The sequence below is a fragment of the Lepisma saccharinum genome, chromosome 11, assembly GCF_977018435.1.
Source record: "Lepisma saccharinum chromosome 11, izLepSacc3.1, whole genome shotgun sequence".
NCBI classification, from domain to species: Eukaryota; Metazoa; Arthropoda; class Insecta; order Zygentoma; family Lepismatidae; genus Lepisma; species Lepisma saccharinum.
This window is the reverse complement of record NC_139239.1, coordinates 60,518,220-60,540,140: the sequence shown is the minus strand read 5'-3', so window position 1 is coordinate 60,540,140 and position 21,921 is coordinate 60,518,220. Positions and strand designations below refer to the sequence as shown.

Genomic DNA, 21,921 nt, shown 5'->3' with positions numbered 1-21,921 from the left:
TCTTCTGAATACATACCTAACACCTGTTTTAAGAGCATAGATAAAATTGTATTGCTGAACTATAATCTGCATAGATGCAGAATTCCATGAAGCAAACAAAATTGAGAAAAGTTCCAGTCCATGTATGATGGATAATACGTATAGTTCATATTTATATGTTTCATTCCTGTGTGTTTCTGGAAGTGTGTGCTTGTGTTTAAATATTTTTTTATTATGACCACAAAATGTTTGGCTCCAGAGTACCAAAAACTCTGTGTGTCATATCTTGCCTTTATATTCAATATAGATGATTCTATGTAAATATTTCCTAAAGTGAACAAGTCTTAGGCTTTTTTTTAAAAAAAAAAGCAACCCCACAATCAATTATTTAAATATATGTATTATTGGAAAATTTCTAAGAATATCTCTCTTCTATATGTTTAATACTTACTTTAGCTTGACTTGTTGTGTATATCCCATGCTTTCTTGTTAGGAAGAGCAGGAAGCTGAAGTTAAGGTACATGGCGTTTTCTTTCAACCGTTTCCTGAATGTAACCGTAGAATGATTCAGAGAACATAATTCTCTCGTAGTGTATTTCTTAGGCAAGTGCATGATTCTGAATCTGTCACACTTCAATTTGTAGATCGCTGAAACAACTTTCCAATTTTCTCCGCATGTTTTATAACAGTGTACATTGTTGTGCTTGTTACAACTGTATGCTTCATTGCATGGGGAATCTTATGCTTAGGACATTATTTGTATATGTGTAATCCATGAATTCATGTGTAAGTAAATACTACATGTTCAGCAATTTTTTTGCTGTTTACTTAAGTAAGTTTATTATTTTTAAAGGGCATTACTGATTACATTTTCAATTGCCAATAATTTTGAAGTTTTTTTGTTTTTATTAAGGTATAATTCCTATTCTTGGTTTTGTAAAGTCAGTGGCAAAATATGCTGTATTTTTCTGAGGCAAAATATGTTTGAGGAGGTAAATGAACTATTCAGCATCTTTATGCAACATTCACAAATTTATATTGAATCAGTTCAATGCTTGGCAGATAGGAAGTAACATGTTAATTGTGTTACTTTTTGGTACTTGCATTAGTACTTCATTACTGAAAATACAGGAATTATTCAATGGTATTTTGCTATTTTTCTTTGCTTTAAACTTCCATGAATTCAATACTAGAGAATTTATTTGCTGTATTGTTTTAAACTTTTGCATAGAAAATTTCTACTGGGAAAACATTTGCTACAGTGAAAACAACAGCTAAATGCTCGCTCTTACTTGTGAGAAAGTAACAGTAATGCATTATTTTTGGAAGCAAAGTGCCTTAACTTCGCCATCCAAAAGAAGAAGTAAATAAATAAATAAATAAATAAATAAATAAAGTAATTTTAACATGTTACTTTTTTATAGTAACTGACCCAATTCTGGTTATTTGTTCTGGTAACTTGTATATCGATATTTCTTAGCAGAATTAATTTTTTGCTGATATTGTTATAAAATTTACTGCTTTGATAAACAATATTCTAATGAATTGATATAACATCTCAAGTGTCTCCTGACACATTCATCTGCTTTATTTGCATTCATCATATTTTCAAAGTAAGTCCCGTATGCATTCTGACAGTCTTTTGTCATATTTATTCTATTTCAGGGTTTCTTTCCTTTCATTCCTTATGCCATGTATGTATAGTATAATACAAAGGCAGTAATGCAGCATATTCTAAGACAGGTTGAAGCAACACAACACTTACGAAATTCCACTTTCAGAAGGCTTTAATTAATTCCTTTTATTAAGCCAAAAGGGTTTATGTATTATCGAATTTATGTTAGTTTGTGAACAGGCCATCATGTCAATTAAACCTAATGAACCTTATGACTCAAATTGTTTATATATATTTTAATGACCTTACAGTTTTAATGGTCTTGATACATTTTTGTATAGTTTAGTTCGGTGTAGTATAAATGTAGCCTTCCTATGTGGCATGCCCTATCAAATTACAAAGTAAATGTTCTTAATTATTACCATATTATTATTATGAAAATAATCTGTTACATACTGAGGTCAGGCCTGTTGCATGAACAGTAGCTAATTTGCGTGTAGAGATAAATAAGTTGCTACACGGACAGGGAAAATTTTATGTAAGTACATATGTTTCTAGGTTGTGATGTATGCTCATGAAGTCTTATTTTTTTCTGTTTCAGCCAAGTGAGCGACCAAATCCACCACAATCTAAACCTTTTATGCAATAGTAAGTAGAATATTTCTTATATTTTTATGTTGCACATTGTTTTTAAAGTGTGTTGTAAGTTATATTTCTGAGGAAATTTTTCAAGTTTTTAAACACTGTAACACTTTCTTATATGCTTGCATAACCATTGATGTTTAAATAGATCAAATAAATATGTCTAAATATGTGAAACTGGTATGCATGCAAGAGCTTGAATCCCATTTCTTTCTAATGTTTTAGAATCATTTCTGATTCCTTCTACAGCAAGAGCCAGGAATCACATTATATTAAATAAATGATAAAGAAAATATTAAAAGAAAATAAAAAAAATGGATCATGGTGGCAGAACCACAGGTTCCTGCTTTTCAAAACTATTTCTTACTGACTTATTTATAGATGGCACAGATTAATCACCACTTTATTGGTACCAGTTTATATATGCATATCAATGTACCAATTTATTGGTCGGCTGCCTCCATGGCAGAGTGATTTGCACAGTGCGCTATGATGCCAGAGGTCCCAGGTTAGAATTCCGACCTTTTTTTTTGTGTGTGTGTGTACCTTCATCAATTTCATCATTCATCCTCATCTTCGATATTAGCCAAAAAGTATCAGAAAAGCAAAGTAAAATAAACTAAATCAATCAATTTATTGGTCAAACTACTAATAATTTTACTGAGCATATGCACTGCAAAACTTTGCTGTTTTGTATCGTGCAGATAAAATTTTGTTTTCTGCACACCGAAATATGGAACTTTACCTGCACAATACATACATCATCTTTATTACTCTAAATTATAAATTCTGTTACTTTGTAAATGCCTATATATTTTTTTCAATGGCAAAACCTATTGCAATCACCAGGCTGTATCAGCAGAACTTCATACAGGCCCATCCTTACATTTACTTAACCTCTCAACTTAACACCCTTAGTGTCTTACTTAATTCCTGGTAATCCCTGAAAAAAGAAATAACCAGAAATGGTTCTATAACTTCAGAAAGAATAACTGTGATTCAACCATTTGCAAGTACTTACCTATCATACTTCTAGACATGTTTCCTTTCGTTTAGCCAGTGTGTGATATTTTGTGCATAGGCCCAAAGTGAAAACTTTAAGGTAACAATTTCTATTTGCAGTTCTCTCTCTCATACTGTGTGTTTGTCTGTCTGTCTCTCTCCCTTCTCTCTTCCACTCCTGTGTATGTGTGTGTGTGAGAGTGAATGCGAGTGCACATGAACGCCCCCTGAAAATTATTTTCCACAGAGCCACAATTTATGCCCATTTGTCCCTAAATGTATAAAATACGAGATGGGAAATTTCTGGATAAGCCTTTCTGTGCACATGCACACACCCAAGTCATAGAATATGTTAATGATTCATTTTTTTCTCTTTCTAGTGCTCTCAAAGAATCCGGGTATGAGAGTGACTCAACGTTAGTTTTTAAAAGACGAGAAGAAAATATGCAGAACCTTAGTCCATCGGAACAGAAAGTTGCATACAAGAGTATACAAAAGGGAGGTGAAGTTCCCCTTCATGGCCTTCGAAAATCTGCTCCTGAGAGGCCAAAGGGTAAGACAATGTACTTCAGGTGGTATTCTATTTGCATGTGTACTGGGAAAATTATTCTACCCATAATAGTGCCATTGAAAACTTAAACATAATTTGAAATGGGTGTGAAATTTCTACAATACAACATATATAATATGAGATCTTGTGAATTACGCACATCACAATTTAAAACTATTTTAGGATTCAGTTGTCAATCACAGGATAAGACATCCAATACACACACACACACACACACACGTGTGACACATTCAACATATTCTAAAAGATGAAATATTTCCGCAACATTAAATGAATGATGTTATTCATAAAGCATGTTTCCAGTTAACATACAATTTTTATGAACTATGGCACATGATGATCCAGACAGTATGGATGTCTACTATACAGAGGAGACCCGAGTTCGATTTCCACAGTGGGTGATATCTGGCAGTAAAGGGCACATGAATAAAGGTGGGTGAACCATGTTGCTGATCACTACACTTACACACAACCTACACATTTTTACGACATGGTGCAGTTGCTAGGGGTGCAGCTCAACTTTGGTGTATACTTGAATAAGTACGTCATATTTAATTGAAGCTATTTTTGTACTTTTATGGGAAGAATAATTTTGATATTGGTATTTTTCAATTGCACGTCATTTGTTTTTTTTTTATGTAGTTGGTAACAGGTTTCTGGAAATGAGGTATGTGTCTGTTCATTCTGCATGAATTAGAACCATGAAGACATTTTGCAAGTATTTTTTCATGTTGCAAGCTTCAATTTCTCACTCTCTGCTCTTTTGTATGGTGATTTGGTGGTCTTGCATGAATGTAACTTACAAACTGTCAAAGAAAATTTGATTTAAATAAACTACTAAAGGTGGAGGCAATATCCTGTCTGTCCTAAATCTTAATTCCTTCTAGAACCTTTTTTAGCCGGTGGACATTTCACATTTTCCTTCAGTGGAACATAGATTCATAAGCCACTACATTGCACATTATTTTTTTATTCTTTCACCACAGACTGGGTTCAAGCATTTGTAAATAATTATCTCACTTGAGTTTTAAAGTTTTAGCACCTTTTAGTTGCACACATTTTGTAATTTCTGTACAAATTTTTTGTTATTCCTTGGTTATTTATTTGTTTGTTTACTACATAATTAAATTTTGATCAGTACATTTTTTGTTTTTAAATTTTGTTTAAATGGAACTGAAATTTATAAAATCAATTTTTGTTTAATTTTTCATAATTTTGTTATTTTGTAAAAGAAAAAGTTAAAAAAAATGTTTTTTTATTTTAAAAGAAAAGAAATTAATATCATCAACATTTCCATATTTTTTTCCAGATGATTCTAATATTGAGTACTTTCCGATATCCCCTCATTTGACCCGAATACATGTCCACAGGCAGCATATTAGCCCTCAAAGGGAAATACTGTGTTATCCAGTTTCAGTACCACCTCCTCCCCCACTTTTCTCCACATTTAAGAGAACCGCCCCTTCCCTTGCTCCATCCCCTCCAAAAAGGAATTCATCCCTTCACAGTTCCACTCTTCAACGTTGGTCACGGATGATGTCCGATGGCTCATCAACTCGCGGCTCTAGAAGCAATGTGCGTTGCAGATCCTGGCCATTAAGGAGGCCTGTTGGAAAAGAGGATGTAGACTATCCGAAGAGTACTTTAAACCGTAAGCTTGCCAGTGAAAATAGACTCACATGTAGATTGCCATCTCTACATGCTGCAAGTTCGTACTCTACTCTGACGTCCCCATGTAGGTCCATGTCTCCGTTACAAAGTGGGAGAAGATTTCCTGTTGGAAAGAGAGAAACTCCCGAGGGAAGTTCCAGAAAACAGAGATCGATGATCGCGCAGAAGGAACCTCTAAATAAGTGCTCTGATCTAACAGCACCGTCAGAGGTGAAGAAAGTGCTACAGAAACAGAAGGAGAGGTTACAGAAGACAAGTGTGCACGATCATCGTACCCTTCCTTCAAAGTCAAGCATACCTCCTGGCACACTGATACGTAGCTCGACGACTCTCTTTGCATCTGCACGGAACTCCAGAAAGCATCCGATACATTTGGAAGATAAGTCGCTGAGGGTGACAGTAGCCATATCGCCCAAAGGAAGGGAACTTCTGAGGTCATCCCGGACATCCACGGCAATTAGCAAGATGGCTAGCAGGTCTTCACCAAATCCGAGAAACTCCGAGAAAACAACACTGGAACAGGGGAGTGCGAGATTGAGAGGAAAATCAAAAGGAATCCCTCCCTTGGATTCCAAACGTCTGTGTACCAGAACAACTTGCACATCTCCAAAAGCTAAAGCAAATAAGGAGGAAGAAAGAAGAGCAAAAAAGCTTGAAAGTCAAGTTCTTTTGGAAAAGGAGTGCAGGAAACGCCCAAGAGAGAAAATCATAAAAACAGCCATAGTGAAAAAGATAAACAAGCCTCCTGCAGGAAAGGAAGATAAAGCTAATGAAGCAGCAATGAAGAAGAGAATTAGAAAACCTAAAGTGGAGACCCAAGTACCAAGTTACCCACAAGAAGTTAAGAAAGTCATCAGAAAAACAAACGGCTCCAAGGCAGTTCCATTACCGTCAAATGGTCGTTCTGCAATGCACAGAAAGCCAGGAACTAAAGCTGGCTCACTGCTGGGCAAGAGAACAATGGTAGAGCAAGAAAACAAACCCACAACAAGCACATGTAGTCTTGACATGAGCGTGCCTAGCAGCGAAACTGGATACAGCAGCTCTCTGGATCTTTCGCACAGTCCTCTTCCGGCAGGAAGACCACTCCGAGATATCAGCAACCACGAGTACAGAGGTGCAGGATTTTTTCAGAACTTACTGCTCTCTGACATGAAATTTCAGCTTCCTCGTTCATCAGCCATTTTAGATCGAGCAAGGCCATTTGAAACCAAGCCGCTTTACTACAAGTCAGAGCCGCTGTGCTATAAATCAGAACCATTGTTAAATGTGTACCTAACTCAGAGACGCATGGTGAGCGAGTCGAAATTCAGAGCCATGGAACAGGAATTACTTCAGAATCAATCGCTGAGTTGTACTCGCCATCCTCCACAGCGCTCTCATTCCTTCCACTGCAGAGTGTCTAGGTCTGATAACTTTGGTTCAAATCAACCAGAATTTACATCTTCCAATGATCAAAATGAAAGGTACTTGTGCCCTGCTAAAGAAAGAAGCACAAGTGAACCACCATGTTTAAGAGCATCCAAAGGATTTGCTGTTGAACACACACCATCCACTGAATCGAGAATGAAACGCTCGCCACAGAAAATCATTCATTCTCCATCCCCCTCTCCAACACATCATGGAATTAGACGACACGCATCTAGTAAAAACTTAACTCAAGTGCAGTCAAGTAGCTCCGAAAGCCTGCCCAAGAAGAGTTCACAAGGGTTTACAGAGAAATCTCGTGGAGAGATGCACCAAAGATCGCGAAGCACCAGTTCCCTATCAAACATTACCGATTATAGTGACTATCAGTCATACGTACTGGAGCTTTTGCACTCTACAAAGAAGTCTGAACATTTTCAGAAACTCCATAAGTTCTATACCAGTCTCGAGAAAATGGGGAAACTCGAAAAAACTGCAAGTTCTATTGATCTTCATAGGCAAAGAGGAGAGGAAATAATAGATTTTGATCGCTGGAAACAGTTAAGAACAAAGGAAAAAGCAGAAGAGGAATTGCAGAAAATTTACCAGAAGCTAAAAGAGGCACAGAAGGAAAAGCAATTTCTATTCAGATCGAAGGATGTAGATGCAGTGAAGTGGAGAGGTGACAGAGGATTAAGATGGAAAGAAAAATCCGTTGAAGATTTGAGAGAACATTTCAGCAAATTAAGTGTGGAGGAATCCGAGCTTCAGTTGAATCGAAGACGTGAGTTGGAGGCCAGGAAAGATGTATACAAACCATTGTGGAGGGGAAGCTCCGTTGCGAATTTGGCAAGTAATTATTCAACAATAGGTCTTAGAAGACCATCATCTAGAACAGGAACGCAGGCCTTCTCACGTTATCTGTCATCTATACCGTACCGAGATACAAGATCTAAGGGTCGGCTGTGGAGCAGTTTATCCTTGGATCAGGTTAATGCCCTTAAAAGCCAATTGAATGAAATATATGGATCAATGAATAACATAAAAACATGGAGGGAAAGAAAAGCTTTCAGAGATTCCAGCAAGAGCCCAGCTTTAAGTACCGAGAGACATGTGCGTCATGAGCATCAGAGATATGAAATTTCGATCCCTCCAGATCCAGGGATACCACCACAATATGCTGATGATCATCTGTACGTTAGGTGTCACTCACTTCTTGGACGTGATCAGCTATACTCACCAATCATGAAGCGCAAGGAAGCCAGGAGAACCGAAAGCATGAAAGCAGATTCGATCAGTTCCCTACCTCACAAGGAACATGTCGAGGGTAGAGCACCAAAGTGCAAAGTAACAAGATCCGAGTCAGAAAAACTTCCTTCTAGGACTCCAGTTAAGATGCTTTCCGAAATGGAGAAGAAAAGATTGTCCATGACTCTTAGTCAGGAGATTCTAGATCGTGTGATGAAGCAAAGAAGCGAATTCCGTAAAGGTCCTGTGATTGCTCGTGGTGGAAGAGAAACGCATGGGGCAGCAGCAGTGGCTGCAGCTGCAATATCGTCAGCAACTTTGCCAAGGAGATTGCAAGCGCCAAGCCCAAGCCCGAGTCCAGTTCAGTCTGAAACTTCTCCTAGAACATGCTACTCTCTAGAAATGTCTGACGACTCAGATCAAAGGGCTTCCGTAATGTCGCAGCAGAGTGGGAAGAATGATTTTCTCCTGGTGCTCGCACCAACAGAATCTGCACAGGATCCACGCACCAGAAGCGAAGTTGAAAGAACAGTGCAGGAGTGGGCGAATGGAGCAAAGCAAAAGGATTTGAGTTCTGCTAGAGCAGTCCCAGCTGCAGTAAGAACTCGTGCCTTTTCTAACAGAACATCTACGAGCGAGACCGAAAGTATTAGCTCGGAGACCTCAACAAAAACGGTTATCTATCGCGATGTTCTGGCAAAGGTAGAATATTTTGAGAAGAAATTGGCAGAGAATCAACAGATGAGTTACGACAGAGGGCGTTCAAGATATAAAGTCTGTCGAAGTGCTAGTGATGTGAACTCTTTCTACAAACCAAGTAGTAATGCTGCATTGTATCTTAGCAGAACCAGAAGTGCTCCTAGCAGATTTTCTAGCCTTTCGAATAGAAATGACTTTCTGAAGTACCATGAAAATAAGCCAACCATTGAAACTGTTCCAAAGGATTATCATGATAGGGTTAGGGTAACTGCATCATCACCTTCAAGATTATCTTTGTCGCAATCGTTTTCAGACATTAAAGAAATATTTGGTGAACGCAGTGGATATGCAACATTGCCTTTCCCTTCAAAGAAGAGGTCATCACCTCCAGCAGCTTATTTATCACCAAAATATCTCCCAGAGAAATCTGTATCGTCTATCGATTTAAGTACAGAAAACTTACCACAAACCAGCGGAAATCCTCAGCGAAAGATAACTCAAACATATACTCCGAATTCCTCTAGGGGAAACAGCCCTATTGGAAGGCCACTTCGACGAGCTCAAACATACACACCAAGTTCATCACGAGGAACCAGTCCAATAGGAAGACCACTTCGACATTTGAACAGCTCAGAAAGCCTTTACAGTATGCGGCAGTACAGTAGAAGCCCCTCACCTGACCCTAACAAATACTGGAGATCATATCTAAATATGGTTAAAGTAGGCGATGTTCGTCGTTTGAGGCACAAATTTGAAAGTTTGGAAGAATTGGTTTTGACAGGTCGTCAGGAGCACAGATGGTGGTCAGACAAGCCTCCGAGATACAGAAGCGATCCTGAAATTGCAAGGGAGTATTTGTTTAGAAGGAAAGGCGATTCGACTCGAACCGTTATCAAGGGTCAAGAAGCTGGCGATGTTCAGTGGTTGAGAAGGCGTTATGAAAACACAAGATCTCCTACCAAGCCTCCACAACCTTTGTCAGAAATTAGACGAACTCTGTCACCAGTATCTAGAGTTAGAATACGTGCTGAGGATAGATTCATGTCTCATATAAATATTATTAGCAAGATAGCTGCATTGCAAAGACGATCATCAGGTCTTAGACATGACCGTGGCATTGAAAGGCTTCTTCATAGGGATTATCTTCAAAGGGAATACTTACGACGGTGCCCCTCAGGTGATGTGGATCGCATCAGATACAAGTTCGAAACACTGGATTTGGAAGGAAGGATATCTCTTCTAGGACAAATGTTCACGTCGACACCAGATTTGACAGAATTGAAGGACATAGCACCATTCATTAGTTGGGCACGTCATTTTGACAGTTCACGGAGCCCTTCACCACTGAGAATGAGAAGTTTGAGTCCTGCTTTGCGGCATCAGAGCCCAAGCCCTACGCGGATTGGTAAACTGTCATCAAGAAGTCGGTCACCATCTGCTTCGGGTCCGTCATCTCTATTGCGAGGACGACCTTCAGGAATGGAATCCCCAACCTCTCGATCACGATCATCACCACAGCTACATCGTGACTTTGTTCAAACTTCCACCAGACCTCGCCCAATGTCGACATCACCATCACCAACTCGTTATCCACCATCCATTCTCAAAAACACAGGAGGTGATAAATTTTCCAATCAACATTTCGATCCCATGATTCATCGCCCTAAGTACAGGTACCTGCCCGCTGAACCCCCTGCAGAAACTCAATCCTATTATCGACCTTGGACCAGAGAACTATGGCGTTCTTTCCCCTCTAGGCCTCTACCACCAACCCAGGCCAGTGCGCATGTATGGTGTCCAAGCTATGACTACAGGCTGCGCTCTAACACACCCTCCCGGACAGTAACCTTCAAAGGTGCTTTTTCTAACCTTTTATAATAATATGTTAATTGTTGTGTCAATAATTTTAAACATATTTTTAAATGTTAATGTGAATGTTTACTTGCATTTTGTTGTTTTTATGTGCTTGTGTTTGTACAACAAATTCCTAGAGGGAAATTAACATGCATCTTGAGTAATATAATAACCAATAAGTTAAAATAACAAACTTTATTGACTCATGGTTTGATTTCTTTAACAATGTGAATGTTTATTATTAAACACATTTGGTGCTTGGCATACATGAATTGTTTTATGTGTAATTATTAAACTGAAAAGCAAGGTAAGGAAATGTAGAAACATGCTCTGAATGTTTTCTTTGTAACAAGATTTTTTTTAAAAAAAAATCGCTAGATTGTAAACAATTTTAAACTGCTATTGAAACCTCAATACTAAAATTTTAAAATCTTCACTAGCTGAGTTGTAGAATGCTGGGAAGTTTGTTTATATTGTTCAATGAACTAAGTCTTGTCTGTGTTTTTACCACATTTTCCATGTAGTGCAAGCTCTACATTTTGTGAAACTCAAGCTGAATTTAATTATGGCACTATCGACAAAAACAACGTGGTGGTTGAGTGCTGTTCTTGTAATCTCGCTACAACAGTTCCAGCTGGTTCGAAACCTTATGTACAGCAATCAGCTCACGAGATGATACCCAAATGAGGGGAGATGGGGTGCAGGGGTAAAGGGAAGGACCAGTCCATTTGCAGATTTTAGTGGTAGCAGAAAGTCTTCTGCTGTGTTCAGTGTCCCTTTAGAAGTGCATAGGAGTTGATTTGCATCAGTCACTCGAAGCGTGTGTCCACGGCAACAGTTTGCTGTTTTTTTGTTTTTTTTTCAGTGTCCAGAATACTATTGTATTGCTTATCCTGTTCATTATATAGACTGTATTTCAAAGAATTTTAAAAATAATATGCGGCAACGATTTTAGGGTTGGTTACCAGATGACAAACTTTAAAAAAAAGAGGACAGTTTGCAAAAAGTTAACTTTGACGAAGATGCAGCACTTTGAACACATGTTTTGTGCTTATTGGTGTTTTGGTGAGCTTATAGATCATACACCCCTCTAAAATTATTTTATACCATTTCCGTATAACTAATAATAGGCCTCAGTATAGGCAAATGTATGAATATTCTATTTATTTGCTATGCCCGTAATATTATATGGTTGTGAAACAATTGGTTTCTTACTTTGAAAGACTAACATAAATTGACATTTTACCTCAGAGTTGTTTCTTCCAGGCCTAAATTCAGGAAATGTTTTTTTCTTTTTGTAATTCATCACTAAAAACACATTTACATTTCGGAATGGTTCAGATCGCTGATCGACAAGAACTTCACTTCTCCACTGCCATGTAACAACTAAGAATACAGCAGTTAAGGGGCCTCCCCGATGCTGCAGTGGTAGCATCACCACCTTGTAATCAAGGAGTCCCAGGTTTGATACCCGGTGGAGGCACATACTGGTTCGGATCCCACTTTAAACTGTAGGTCCAGTCCCGATTAGCCTTACTGTGCATAAAGTGGACTTAAATCACCAACTCAATCAATACAGCAGTTAAAAATTACTGTTTATGTTTATGAATTCTGTCATGAAACTCAAATCAAAGTAAGCCATGGCGTATCGCATATTCTTACCTATTGTTAGAAACTTGCTGATCACCACGAGCCACGGTTGGGGATCATCTCCTGAGTGGTGAGCTGTAGCCATAGAAGGGTTCATTCATAAATTTTATCTGTTGATTATTCATTCGGATAATTGGAATTAGCTTAAGGAGGGAGTCAGAAAAATAAGTGCAATACAAAAGAATAGGGGAAAAGTTTAAATTAAAAGAACTGCTTTTGATGCATAAACTATGAGCATGTTTACAGTTCTAAGAGCAAATGCTTGTGTATAAACCTTCTAAAACTTTGAATTATAAAATAAGTACAAAACAATAATTACTAATTGCAATAAACAAAATAATAGTTATTTGGTAGTGCATGTATTTGGCTCAATTGAAAAACCTGGACGAGGATTATAGGGCACAAGACTTTCACTGTACTGTACATTACAAGCAACCAATATTCATAAAAAACAATCACGTTAATCACGATTATTAACATTTCCACAGTTTGTAGTACTGAATTTGCTTTCAAGTAATTTTGAGACATTCATTCAAATACAAAGATGTTGAATAAGTGAACGTTAAAATATCTTTCTGCATTGAAAACCAGCAGCTATACAAAGTATCATTGTGTTTCAACATTTTATTCCTGCTTTTCAAAATGTCTTGTGTGGTAGATAAAAATAATTCTTTTCTTAGTTTGAATTTCTAGAATTTTCCATTATTGCATAAGTGAGAAGTTTGTTCTGATTACTTGGAATACATATTTTTAGTTGTTGACTTTTCTAGAAAGGACTGAATCTGTGTGGCCCTTTAAGTTAGATTTTTTCTATTAGTTTTTCTGCCACCTAATTTTTGACATCCTTAGTTAATATATATACTAGTCACTCTCTAGAACATATTGTTTTTAAATGTTTTTCTTGAAGCAATTTCCTCTGATTGATTTAATGCAGTTACTTGAAGTCAAGAAACTATTGCACATTGCATGGAAGTGTGTTGCAAAGAACAATTCAAATGCTCATTATAATGCTTGTTTGAAATTCTCTGCCTTATTTTTCTTGTTTGCACCTTCTCAGCTCATGGTTTGTGTGTTCCCTTTTTTTTTATTCTTCTTCCCCCTCGTAGAACCAGTGATTGGCCCAGTACCCATACCTAAACCCAGGAACAGCTACCGTCGAGACTGGGCCCAAGGTATAGTAAATAATAATTGTTCTATAAAAACAAAACATTTTCGTAGACAGAATCACTTGTAGATAACATACTTTCAATATTATGTCACAGTATCTAATCTTGTTGGTTTGGGATGAAAGCATGCGATCAGAAAGTAGATGCATGTTCAAAATTCCTTGTATGTTGGGTAAAAATAACACTATATGTATGTTACAGACCAACGTTGAGTTAGTTAGAAACTGTTTTTAAAGCTTTATTTAGTTTTTTTGTTATTGTCATAGGAGATTAGAAGTGCTCAAGGCCGTCAGCAGAATTTTTTTGTGGAGGGGGGAGAGAAGGGGTTAGACAAGCAAGGTATTTTGCCTCAAAACACTGCTTGTATTCATAATTATCATATTCTTGCAGCGATCTGTACTCTTGTTTGCAACTGTCAGTCTTGTGTAATAATTCATGCTGCAAATTGCTGTGGGAAATATATATCATGTTAGGGTGATCATTTTCCAGGTGAGTCATGCTATCCCCCCCCCCCCCCCAGATGCCAATGGCAATGCTCTAAAACAAGAAATGGAACATGCAGCACTAATCTATCAGTAAGATATTGGATTTGAAAATTTTTATGATATTTTTAACACTGGTTCTCGTAGATGTATGCTTAAATCCAGTGTTCTCTTTTCGGGGAGGGAGGTGGATTTTGCGGCATAGTTGGTCAGAAAGCAAAAAATGACAACATACTAAAGGTTATTTTCAGTAACAATTTTCTACAGTTATTGGAAGTTGAAGAAATAGTTTAAAATTTAGGACTCCAGATTTTGCCAATGAATCCCAAGATTTGAAATTTTCTTAGAGAATTCTGGTTTTGGGATATATCAGGTCACATGGATTCAAGATTTAAATATTTAAATCCATAAAATAATGATTTCAAGAGTCATTTGATTTCATTCACAAATTCATGAAATTTACAGATTTTGGTGGTTTGACCGCTAATTTCTGTGGCATGCAGGTGGAATTACTAAAACAAGAATAGGAGTGCACTGGAAATTTCTGCTTAATTCCTATGCAAGTTTCACAACTATGGATGACTGCATAAATAGTGCTGAGTACGTGGTAGGAGGGAAGATTGTTCCATTATCTCCCCCCCCTTTCAAATTGTGCCTCCCACACTCCAAACAAGGGAGTTCACGAATCAACTTTAGATAATCATGTAGAAAACTATGATGAGGGTTTGAATGTGTAGTTATATAAGATCACTCAATTTTAGAGTTGAATAGTTGCAATAAAGCAAGGGTATAATATGTATCTCTGAATATAGCAAGATTCAAAAGATGGAGCCAAAACGGTCTTTTGTGGAACAGCGCACTTAAATTTTCAAACAAGACAAAGCTCAGATGTATGTATGTATGTATGTATTGTAATATCTGTCGGTCAGATTATCTGAGTATCAAGATATGCCGGAAAGTTATTATTTTTCTGTGGTGTGTTCGGGGGGGAGCAAGGGGGGAGAACAAGAACTTCTTTCTCATGTAGTTATCACCCAGGCAGGGAGGGAAAGCAGAGGCGATTGCCACTCCCTGAATTTCAAATTTTACATTCAGAAGTAGGGATCAGAAGTTGATGATCTAAAAAAATTCTCAAAATGACCCATGTTTTGTTTTTATTAAAGGGCAATACATTTCAGTGTACGTATTAATATAGTTTCAAATGTAGAGAAAAAATTAAAACATTTGCACCAGATATTCATTCATCTGATGTTTTTAGATTACTTTTATTAATTTATGTTTTCTGTAATCCATGTGTTGGACAAATAGCCTATATCTTAGTGCATCAATTGTACTGGTGTAATTCATTATCTTCATTTATTTCCCATACATGTAAAATCAAGTTTATCATTCAACTTTAAAATGTCTTATCAAGGGTTTATTATCTACTCTTGTTACGATTGACAATTCAAGCTCTCGCAAACTTATCAAATGTTTGCCTTCTGGATATCATGATTACTCTTAATGGCACCTACATGTGGAGAAAAGATCTACCCAACATCTGTAAATTCTCATAATCTTATCTTAGCTGATTGTAGTTTATCCTTTGTGACACTCCTCCCACTTCACTGTGTAGCACTTGTACTGCAAAAACACACAATGATTTTTCAAATGTAACAAAATTTGTGAAAATGTCTGTGGGCATGGGGAATAGAGTAGAATTTTAATTTTTAAATGAATGGAAAAGTGGTCTCTGTGGATGAGTGGCATAAGTTTGAAGGTAACATGAGCACAAAAGATTCTCGGAGAAATCAACTTGAGATAAGATCAAACAGAAACAGTGGAATTATAGATGCATCTGTTTATGGACCATTGCCGTTCAGTTAGTATGACTTTTTTTATTATTGCTATCCAGCAAGTTAAGAAATATATTTGTAATGAAAGTTTGTGATATCTGCAGAACATATTAATTCAACTTCAGGATTGTTATATTGTTTGTGTCGGATTATAATGCAAGTTCTTATTTTAATGATTAAGGTGGCTGGGTTCTTTCTGGGGAAAGCTTTTTTAAAAAATCAAGTAATAGTTTATAGAGTATATTAAGCTTTTCATGTGCCTGTGTGTAAACTGTCACTTACAAAATGCTATGACTTTTCTTTGCTTGTGATACATTCCACAATAGCTTCTGCTCTTTGCGTAGAAATAAGTAGGGCAATCACAATGTAGCAATTGATTTCAGGTAAAAGATGAACCTGTTTTATCTGACCAGTACCTTAATCCACTATACTATGTGCAGTATGATAATATTGTATGTGCTAAGACTGATAATCTTTCTTTAATAATCCTATAATAGATATATACTAAATACATAACAGTTTTTATTATTTTTACCTCTTGCTGGGAATTTAAAAATCCCACTGTGCAAGGATTTATGAAAAGTGAAAAATTTCTGCTGCTCACAGTTAAGTTTAATGAAAATATATTTGGCTTCAGAGATATTTGTGTTCATGACATGTAAAGATGAATGTAGTTGAACAATGATAGCGTTGTTACATAATACATTTCACATTTACATTTCCTACTGTAACTATGGACCATTTATTTCTTAATATTTTATATTTGCATTAGACTAACACGAAGCTGAATTATTAGTGTGAGTGATCCTGGGTTCAATGCCCAGTGAGAAGAAATAGTGGACTCTTGTCTTGAAAGCCAGGAAACAGTGTCAATGGGATTCCATGCACTGATCAAGCATCGCCCGGTAAAAAAACCTCTTGGTAGACCCTGGCGATCAGAGGGTTGTTGTGCCATGAAGTTTAGTTTAGTATTTGCATTATTATAAAATTTATATCTCTTAATTGTTGGAATATGGTTTGAAACCATCTTCATTGATGTCCATCTAACTACAGAATCTCCACATAAGTATGCTGAATCTGAGGTGACGATACACTACCGGAGCCCCATACGTGCCCAAGTGAAGGAAGCAGTCTCGGAAGAGGAACTGGCGAGGAGGCAGGAGGAGGCGATGAGACGAATCTACCAGGAGGAACGGAGGCGAAAATACCTGCAGGAGTTACAGGATATGGAAAGTCGCAGGCACACGGACAATTTCACGTAAGAATATGTTCATATGCATACCAAACATCATCTTAATTCATCAGCTATCCAGTTCTGTATGTCAATTCTCGATTAGCCTGTCTGTACACAAGTTGATTTCAAATGGAACGTTACTAAATGTTTGTCTTCTTCAATGACATAATTTTCATCAAATTACACTTGTTCCATTTGTTCGAAGTCCTTTAAGTGTAGTCTTACTTATTCATATATACTTTTCAAGAGCTATCATATTCATGTCACAGAAGCTTTCATCATACCCTTAAGATCTGATGTACATTAGGGGCATTTCATTGTCATGGTTGGGACATGCGGACTGCATTTTTTATATTAAAGTAACTATTACATTACTTACGTGAGATGTCATATTTCCGCATTGCACAATTTAATGGTTATTTCGAAGACACTCACTCTGTCTTCATTCACTAAGGGTACGGTGTCTGGAGCGGAAATAGTACCGTGTCACTGCTTTGTTAGTTCCTGTGTAGCGGTAGTTACATATTCTCCCGTTTGGCAGTGCTGGCGTGTGTATTCTGGCTTGTGTCGTCTGCTATGCTTTCTGTTGTCTCAATGGCGCTGCCGGGTGGTGGTCCGTTGGGCCATGCTGCTCAGTGTGGTGCAGTTCCTGTTCCTCGCGTGGCTCGAAGGGGGTCAAGTATGTGCACTGCATCTTTTCTTTTTATGGTCTGGGATCTTTTTGAGGATGTGGTGCCAAGTTGGGTGTGCCTGCCCATTGTCCAGGTTCAGTGCTGCTTTCTGTTGGATGATAGTAGCATGGGTTTCTTTGACGGTGTTTTCTATGACAGAGCCAGTTGGGTGAAGTATGGATTCTTAAACTGTGTTTATCGCATCCATCATGAATAAATTTATCTTACAGTTTCTGTGCAATGAAATATGAAACTTAACGCTGTTGATTAATCACAACTAGCCTTAAAATATTTTCCCAGATTTGTTGCTATAAAGAACAATTTTGTGTCATGGGTGGGACAGATGAAACACTGCCTCTTCATTTAATAAGAAGTTTATTTTAATTTCTGTGAATTACCAAATGATGAAAAATAAATTACTTAAAGAGAGAAGGTAATTGACCTTTGAATATTGTAGTGGAGTTGAGGTGAAAATGTAACAGTTAAAGGAGAAATTAATTGTTTTTCGAAAAGTTATAATAAATTAACAATATGTAAATTACCTTCTACTTTCTAACTTAATTATGTAGAATACTTGAATGTTTATTCAACAGACAATTTTATATTGTTCACTCACAAGACATGATGAACTGACAGTATTATTGCATTTAATTTTAAAAATTGAGGTTCAGGGCACTTTCACATGGAATGCCCCATTAACATATTTTTGAAAATTTCAAGTCTACTTTCAGGTTGATACTAACAGCCTCTCTTTTGTCATTGTAATTTTTTTTGTTTAAAAACTCTGTTTCATTTTTCCATTCCTGTCATTATATATATATATAATTATTATCTATTAACAATTGTAGAAATTTAGACAAGCTGTGTTAAGTGTTATCTCTCGGACAGCAAAATATGACAACTTCTCATCTATATTCCACAGGCCTTCACAGAAATCGCCAATCCCGTTGAATCGATATGATGATTTTCTGGAGGATGTGCCAAAAACAAAACCTCGAGACAGAACTCCAGAACCCAAAATGGTTGCCAGGGCACTTTACAATTTTGTTGGACAAAGCTCCAGGTAATGTATCTGTTGTGCACAAGTTAATAGTATAATTAAAATAATTATAATGGACCACATTAGTGTGATGTCACACTGCAACACCAAAATATTGATTTAAATATGTACTTAAAATTGTAAAAATTTACCTTTTTAATCATATAAGACACTATACTCGCTATATAAAATACAGTACACTTACATTGAAATTAATTGTAAAACAACACAAAATGTGTTTTCATTTTCTGTTTCCAAAATAATGAATAACAAAATTGAATTTTAATGTGAATTTCCTTTTATTGTGTCTTAAAATGAATATACAGTATATTACTAAAACTGTGTTCAATATCGCAAGATGTAATGGGAGTGTATTTCCAATTTACAATGTCTGCTACAGTTAACGTTGCCAAAATAACGTTTGTAACAACTAGGAGCTGATGCTCGAGCCCTCATTTTCTATTGTTGACAGCAATTGTAAATAAACAGGAATTTCAAGTGCTTTACAATAGCAAAAGGAAACACTTAGGAGGTGTAAAACTGGGGGGAAAAATGTATTGTTCGGATGACAGAAAACTTGTAATTAACATAATTGGAGAGTATAAAAAAGGTTGTAAAGTTTTTTTTTTGTGTTTTATCATTGCTTCAGACTTTGTCAGTTATTCACAATAAATTCACCCAACTCTTTCGGTCACACGGGGACATGTAGTTATTGCACAAATATGGAGTATACATATATGTTGAGAAATGTTCTGAAATATGGAAATAATATGAAAAAATAACTAAAATATGAGCCAAAACCTAATAATATGTACAATAATGGAAAATATAAACGGAATTTTTTGAATCGACATGCCATGACGTGCAAAGATGAAACAAAATATAACTGATTTCAGCTTCATACTTAAATATGTATTTAGATATAAACCCGTTCCCTAGTGATAACATTGGATTTTCCATTGCAAGGGGTAACTTTTAAAACTGGGACGGCAGTCAAAAAACCAAATTATGATGTATATTGTACATCATGTAAAAGGTGAGATTTCTGAGAATATGCCTACATATAATACAAACCTTAGATGAAAATGTAAATAAATTGAGTTGGAAATCAAGTAAAGCGAATGCTCCTAACAGCATCCAATGGGCTGGTCACGAGGCTGCTGGTTTCCCATCATCCATAGCAGCAGCATGACTGCGCTTGAGATCAGCAGAGCTTTGGCTGTGTTCTGAACTGAAATGTCTAGATTTTCTTTTAAGGTAAGGTGTCCTTCAGTCTCATCTTTACGTTGATGTACTACATGCATCACTTTTGAATTTTGAATTTGAATTTAAAATTTTTGGATGCGTCAGCACTAAGGCTATTTTGCACCCGTCACATTATACGGAGTCCAGCCCCTTATCGTTACACATAACAACTCTAACGTTGCAGAACTAAAATCATAAAATATTAAAATCTCCTGACTTTCGTTAAAAGCTGAGGCTGTAAAGGAGCACTCAGCACAAATAAGGACAAAACACAGGACAACACAAACAAAATTATACTGGCTATGGGGCCAGTCGCCAGAGCCTCATTAGTCTGCAGTCCAGGGTGTACTACTTGGAAGTGAGGTTGACTATTGGGTGCACCAAGTGGAAGGAGCACCCCTTACACCCCTACATGCATCACATGACTGTTGTCACAATCATTAAAGCTACCACTTGCGATGCAAAATACAATGTTACCGGATAGAACAAAACCACATGACTACTTTGTTTGGACTCAATCATGCTCAGTTGACTGCTGTTGACATCACTACTAATATGGTCCATTATCAGTCTTGTAACTAATGTAACATATTATTGAACACTAGCTTTCAACATTGACATGCATGGCTTTCATTTTTATTATGACATGAAAATAAAGCAGGTATGAGAATGTATTAACAGTGGAAAAAGAGAAATCCATATTCTACATCATCAGTGGTAGATGAAACCCCCTTCAACCCCTTCCTCCCCTTTTTTCTTCAGAGCATATCAATCTATCTTTTAAAAAAAAAGCACTGCCATGCCACAGTTTGCAGTTATGCATTATGGTACTATGCAAAAATTATGTATGCATAATAAAAGAAAATTCTCTTGTTTTTCTTATATTGTCACTTTGCTTCCATTGGCTAATCATAACACTGATAATTAAAACTGATGAAGGGACATCCATCCACAAAGGAATGCTCTAGCCAGAACTTGAATCTGAAACTTGGATGACTGGCCACACATTAAGATAATGATTGAAAAAAATAACACATTTGTAATCCATTGTTTCATTGTTCTTTCCAGGGAGTTATCATTTAGGAGAGGGGATATCATTTTTGTGAGGCGTCAAGTTGACAAAAACTGGTATGAAGGAGAGCATAATGCAATGATTGGCTTGTTTCCTTTTAATTACGTAGAGGTAAGATTGAATTGTGTTTATAAATAATGCATGCTTCACTTTTCATTTATAGAATATAAAATTTTCTAATTGTAAATTAACATGTTACTATTTGATGTATGTAAATTTATGTGCATTTCTAAACAGTATAAGTAAATAAATATCATTTGGTACAAGATACTGTCTTGTTAATTAGATCACCTGGTAATTTTTCTGTCTGTTCATAATTGTATTTGGTGATTTGTTATTTTTATTTTCATTTACTATTTAATATATATTCAATGTTATAGTTTGATTATGTGACATCAGTGATTCAAGGTTGTAACAATATTTCTCAAAATAAATAGTGTCTAATCTCCTAATGTTTCATAAATTTCAAAAAATAAAATATTGTACTTTAAAGTACAGTGGACTGTTTTTAATTTGAACTCCAAGGGGCTACGAAAAAAATTCGAATTAACCAGAATATATATATATATATATGAAAACACTGTATTAAACATAAAACTGCATTAATACGCAAACAGTACACCTTACCTTACAACTGCTATGTTTTAGCCATATCTCCATCCAGGAACAGTGCACTACACTACACTACACTGTATTAACTAAGTGAAATGTAACATAGGCTAATTGCAGTTAAATTAACAACACACGTGCTGTATTTCCGAAGAAGAAAAGCCCGATTTTGTCTACGTTGAATATGTCTTTGTGTTCATATTCCTTCAACTTTCAAATTTCTTATCTAA

At 36.4% G+C, this 21,921-nt stretch overlaps 1 protein-coding gene across 12 annotated transcripts in view; it reads left to right on the top strand.

Annotated features, from left to right (window-relative positions):
- Nucleotides 1–21,921, top strand: part of LOC145994848 (uncharacterized) — a 448,153-nt gene that overhangs the window by 404,325 nt on the left and 21,907 nt on the right. For 11 of the 12 annotated variants that reach the window (XM_083131227.1, XM_083131229.1, XM_083131228.1 and 8 more), the window contains 7 exons: nucleotides 2,196–2,242; nucleotides 3,619–3,791; nucleotides 5,119–10,689; nucleotides 13,445–13,510; nucleotides 16,875–17,079; nucleotides 18,649–18,789; nucleotides 21,079–21,193. In XM_083131227.1, coding sequence (XP_082987353.1) covers nucleotides 2,196–2,242; nucleotides 3,619–3,791; nucleotides 5,119–10,689; nucleotides 13,445–13,510; nucleotides 16,875–17,079; nucleotides 18,649–18,789; nucleotides 21,079–21,193 — 6,318 coding nt within the window. The remainder of the gene's footprint in view (nucleotides 1–2,195; nucleotides 2,243–3,618; nucleotides 3,792–5,118; nucleotides 10,690–13,444; nucleotides 13,511–16,874; nucleotides 17,080–18,648; nucleotides 18,790–21,078; nucleotides 21,194–21,921) is intronic. The other variant, XM_083131233.1, reaches the window with a different exon arrangement.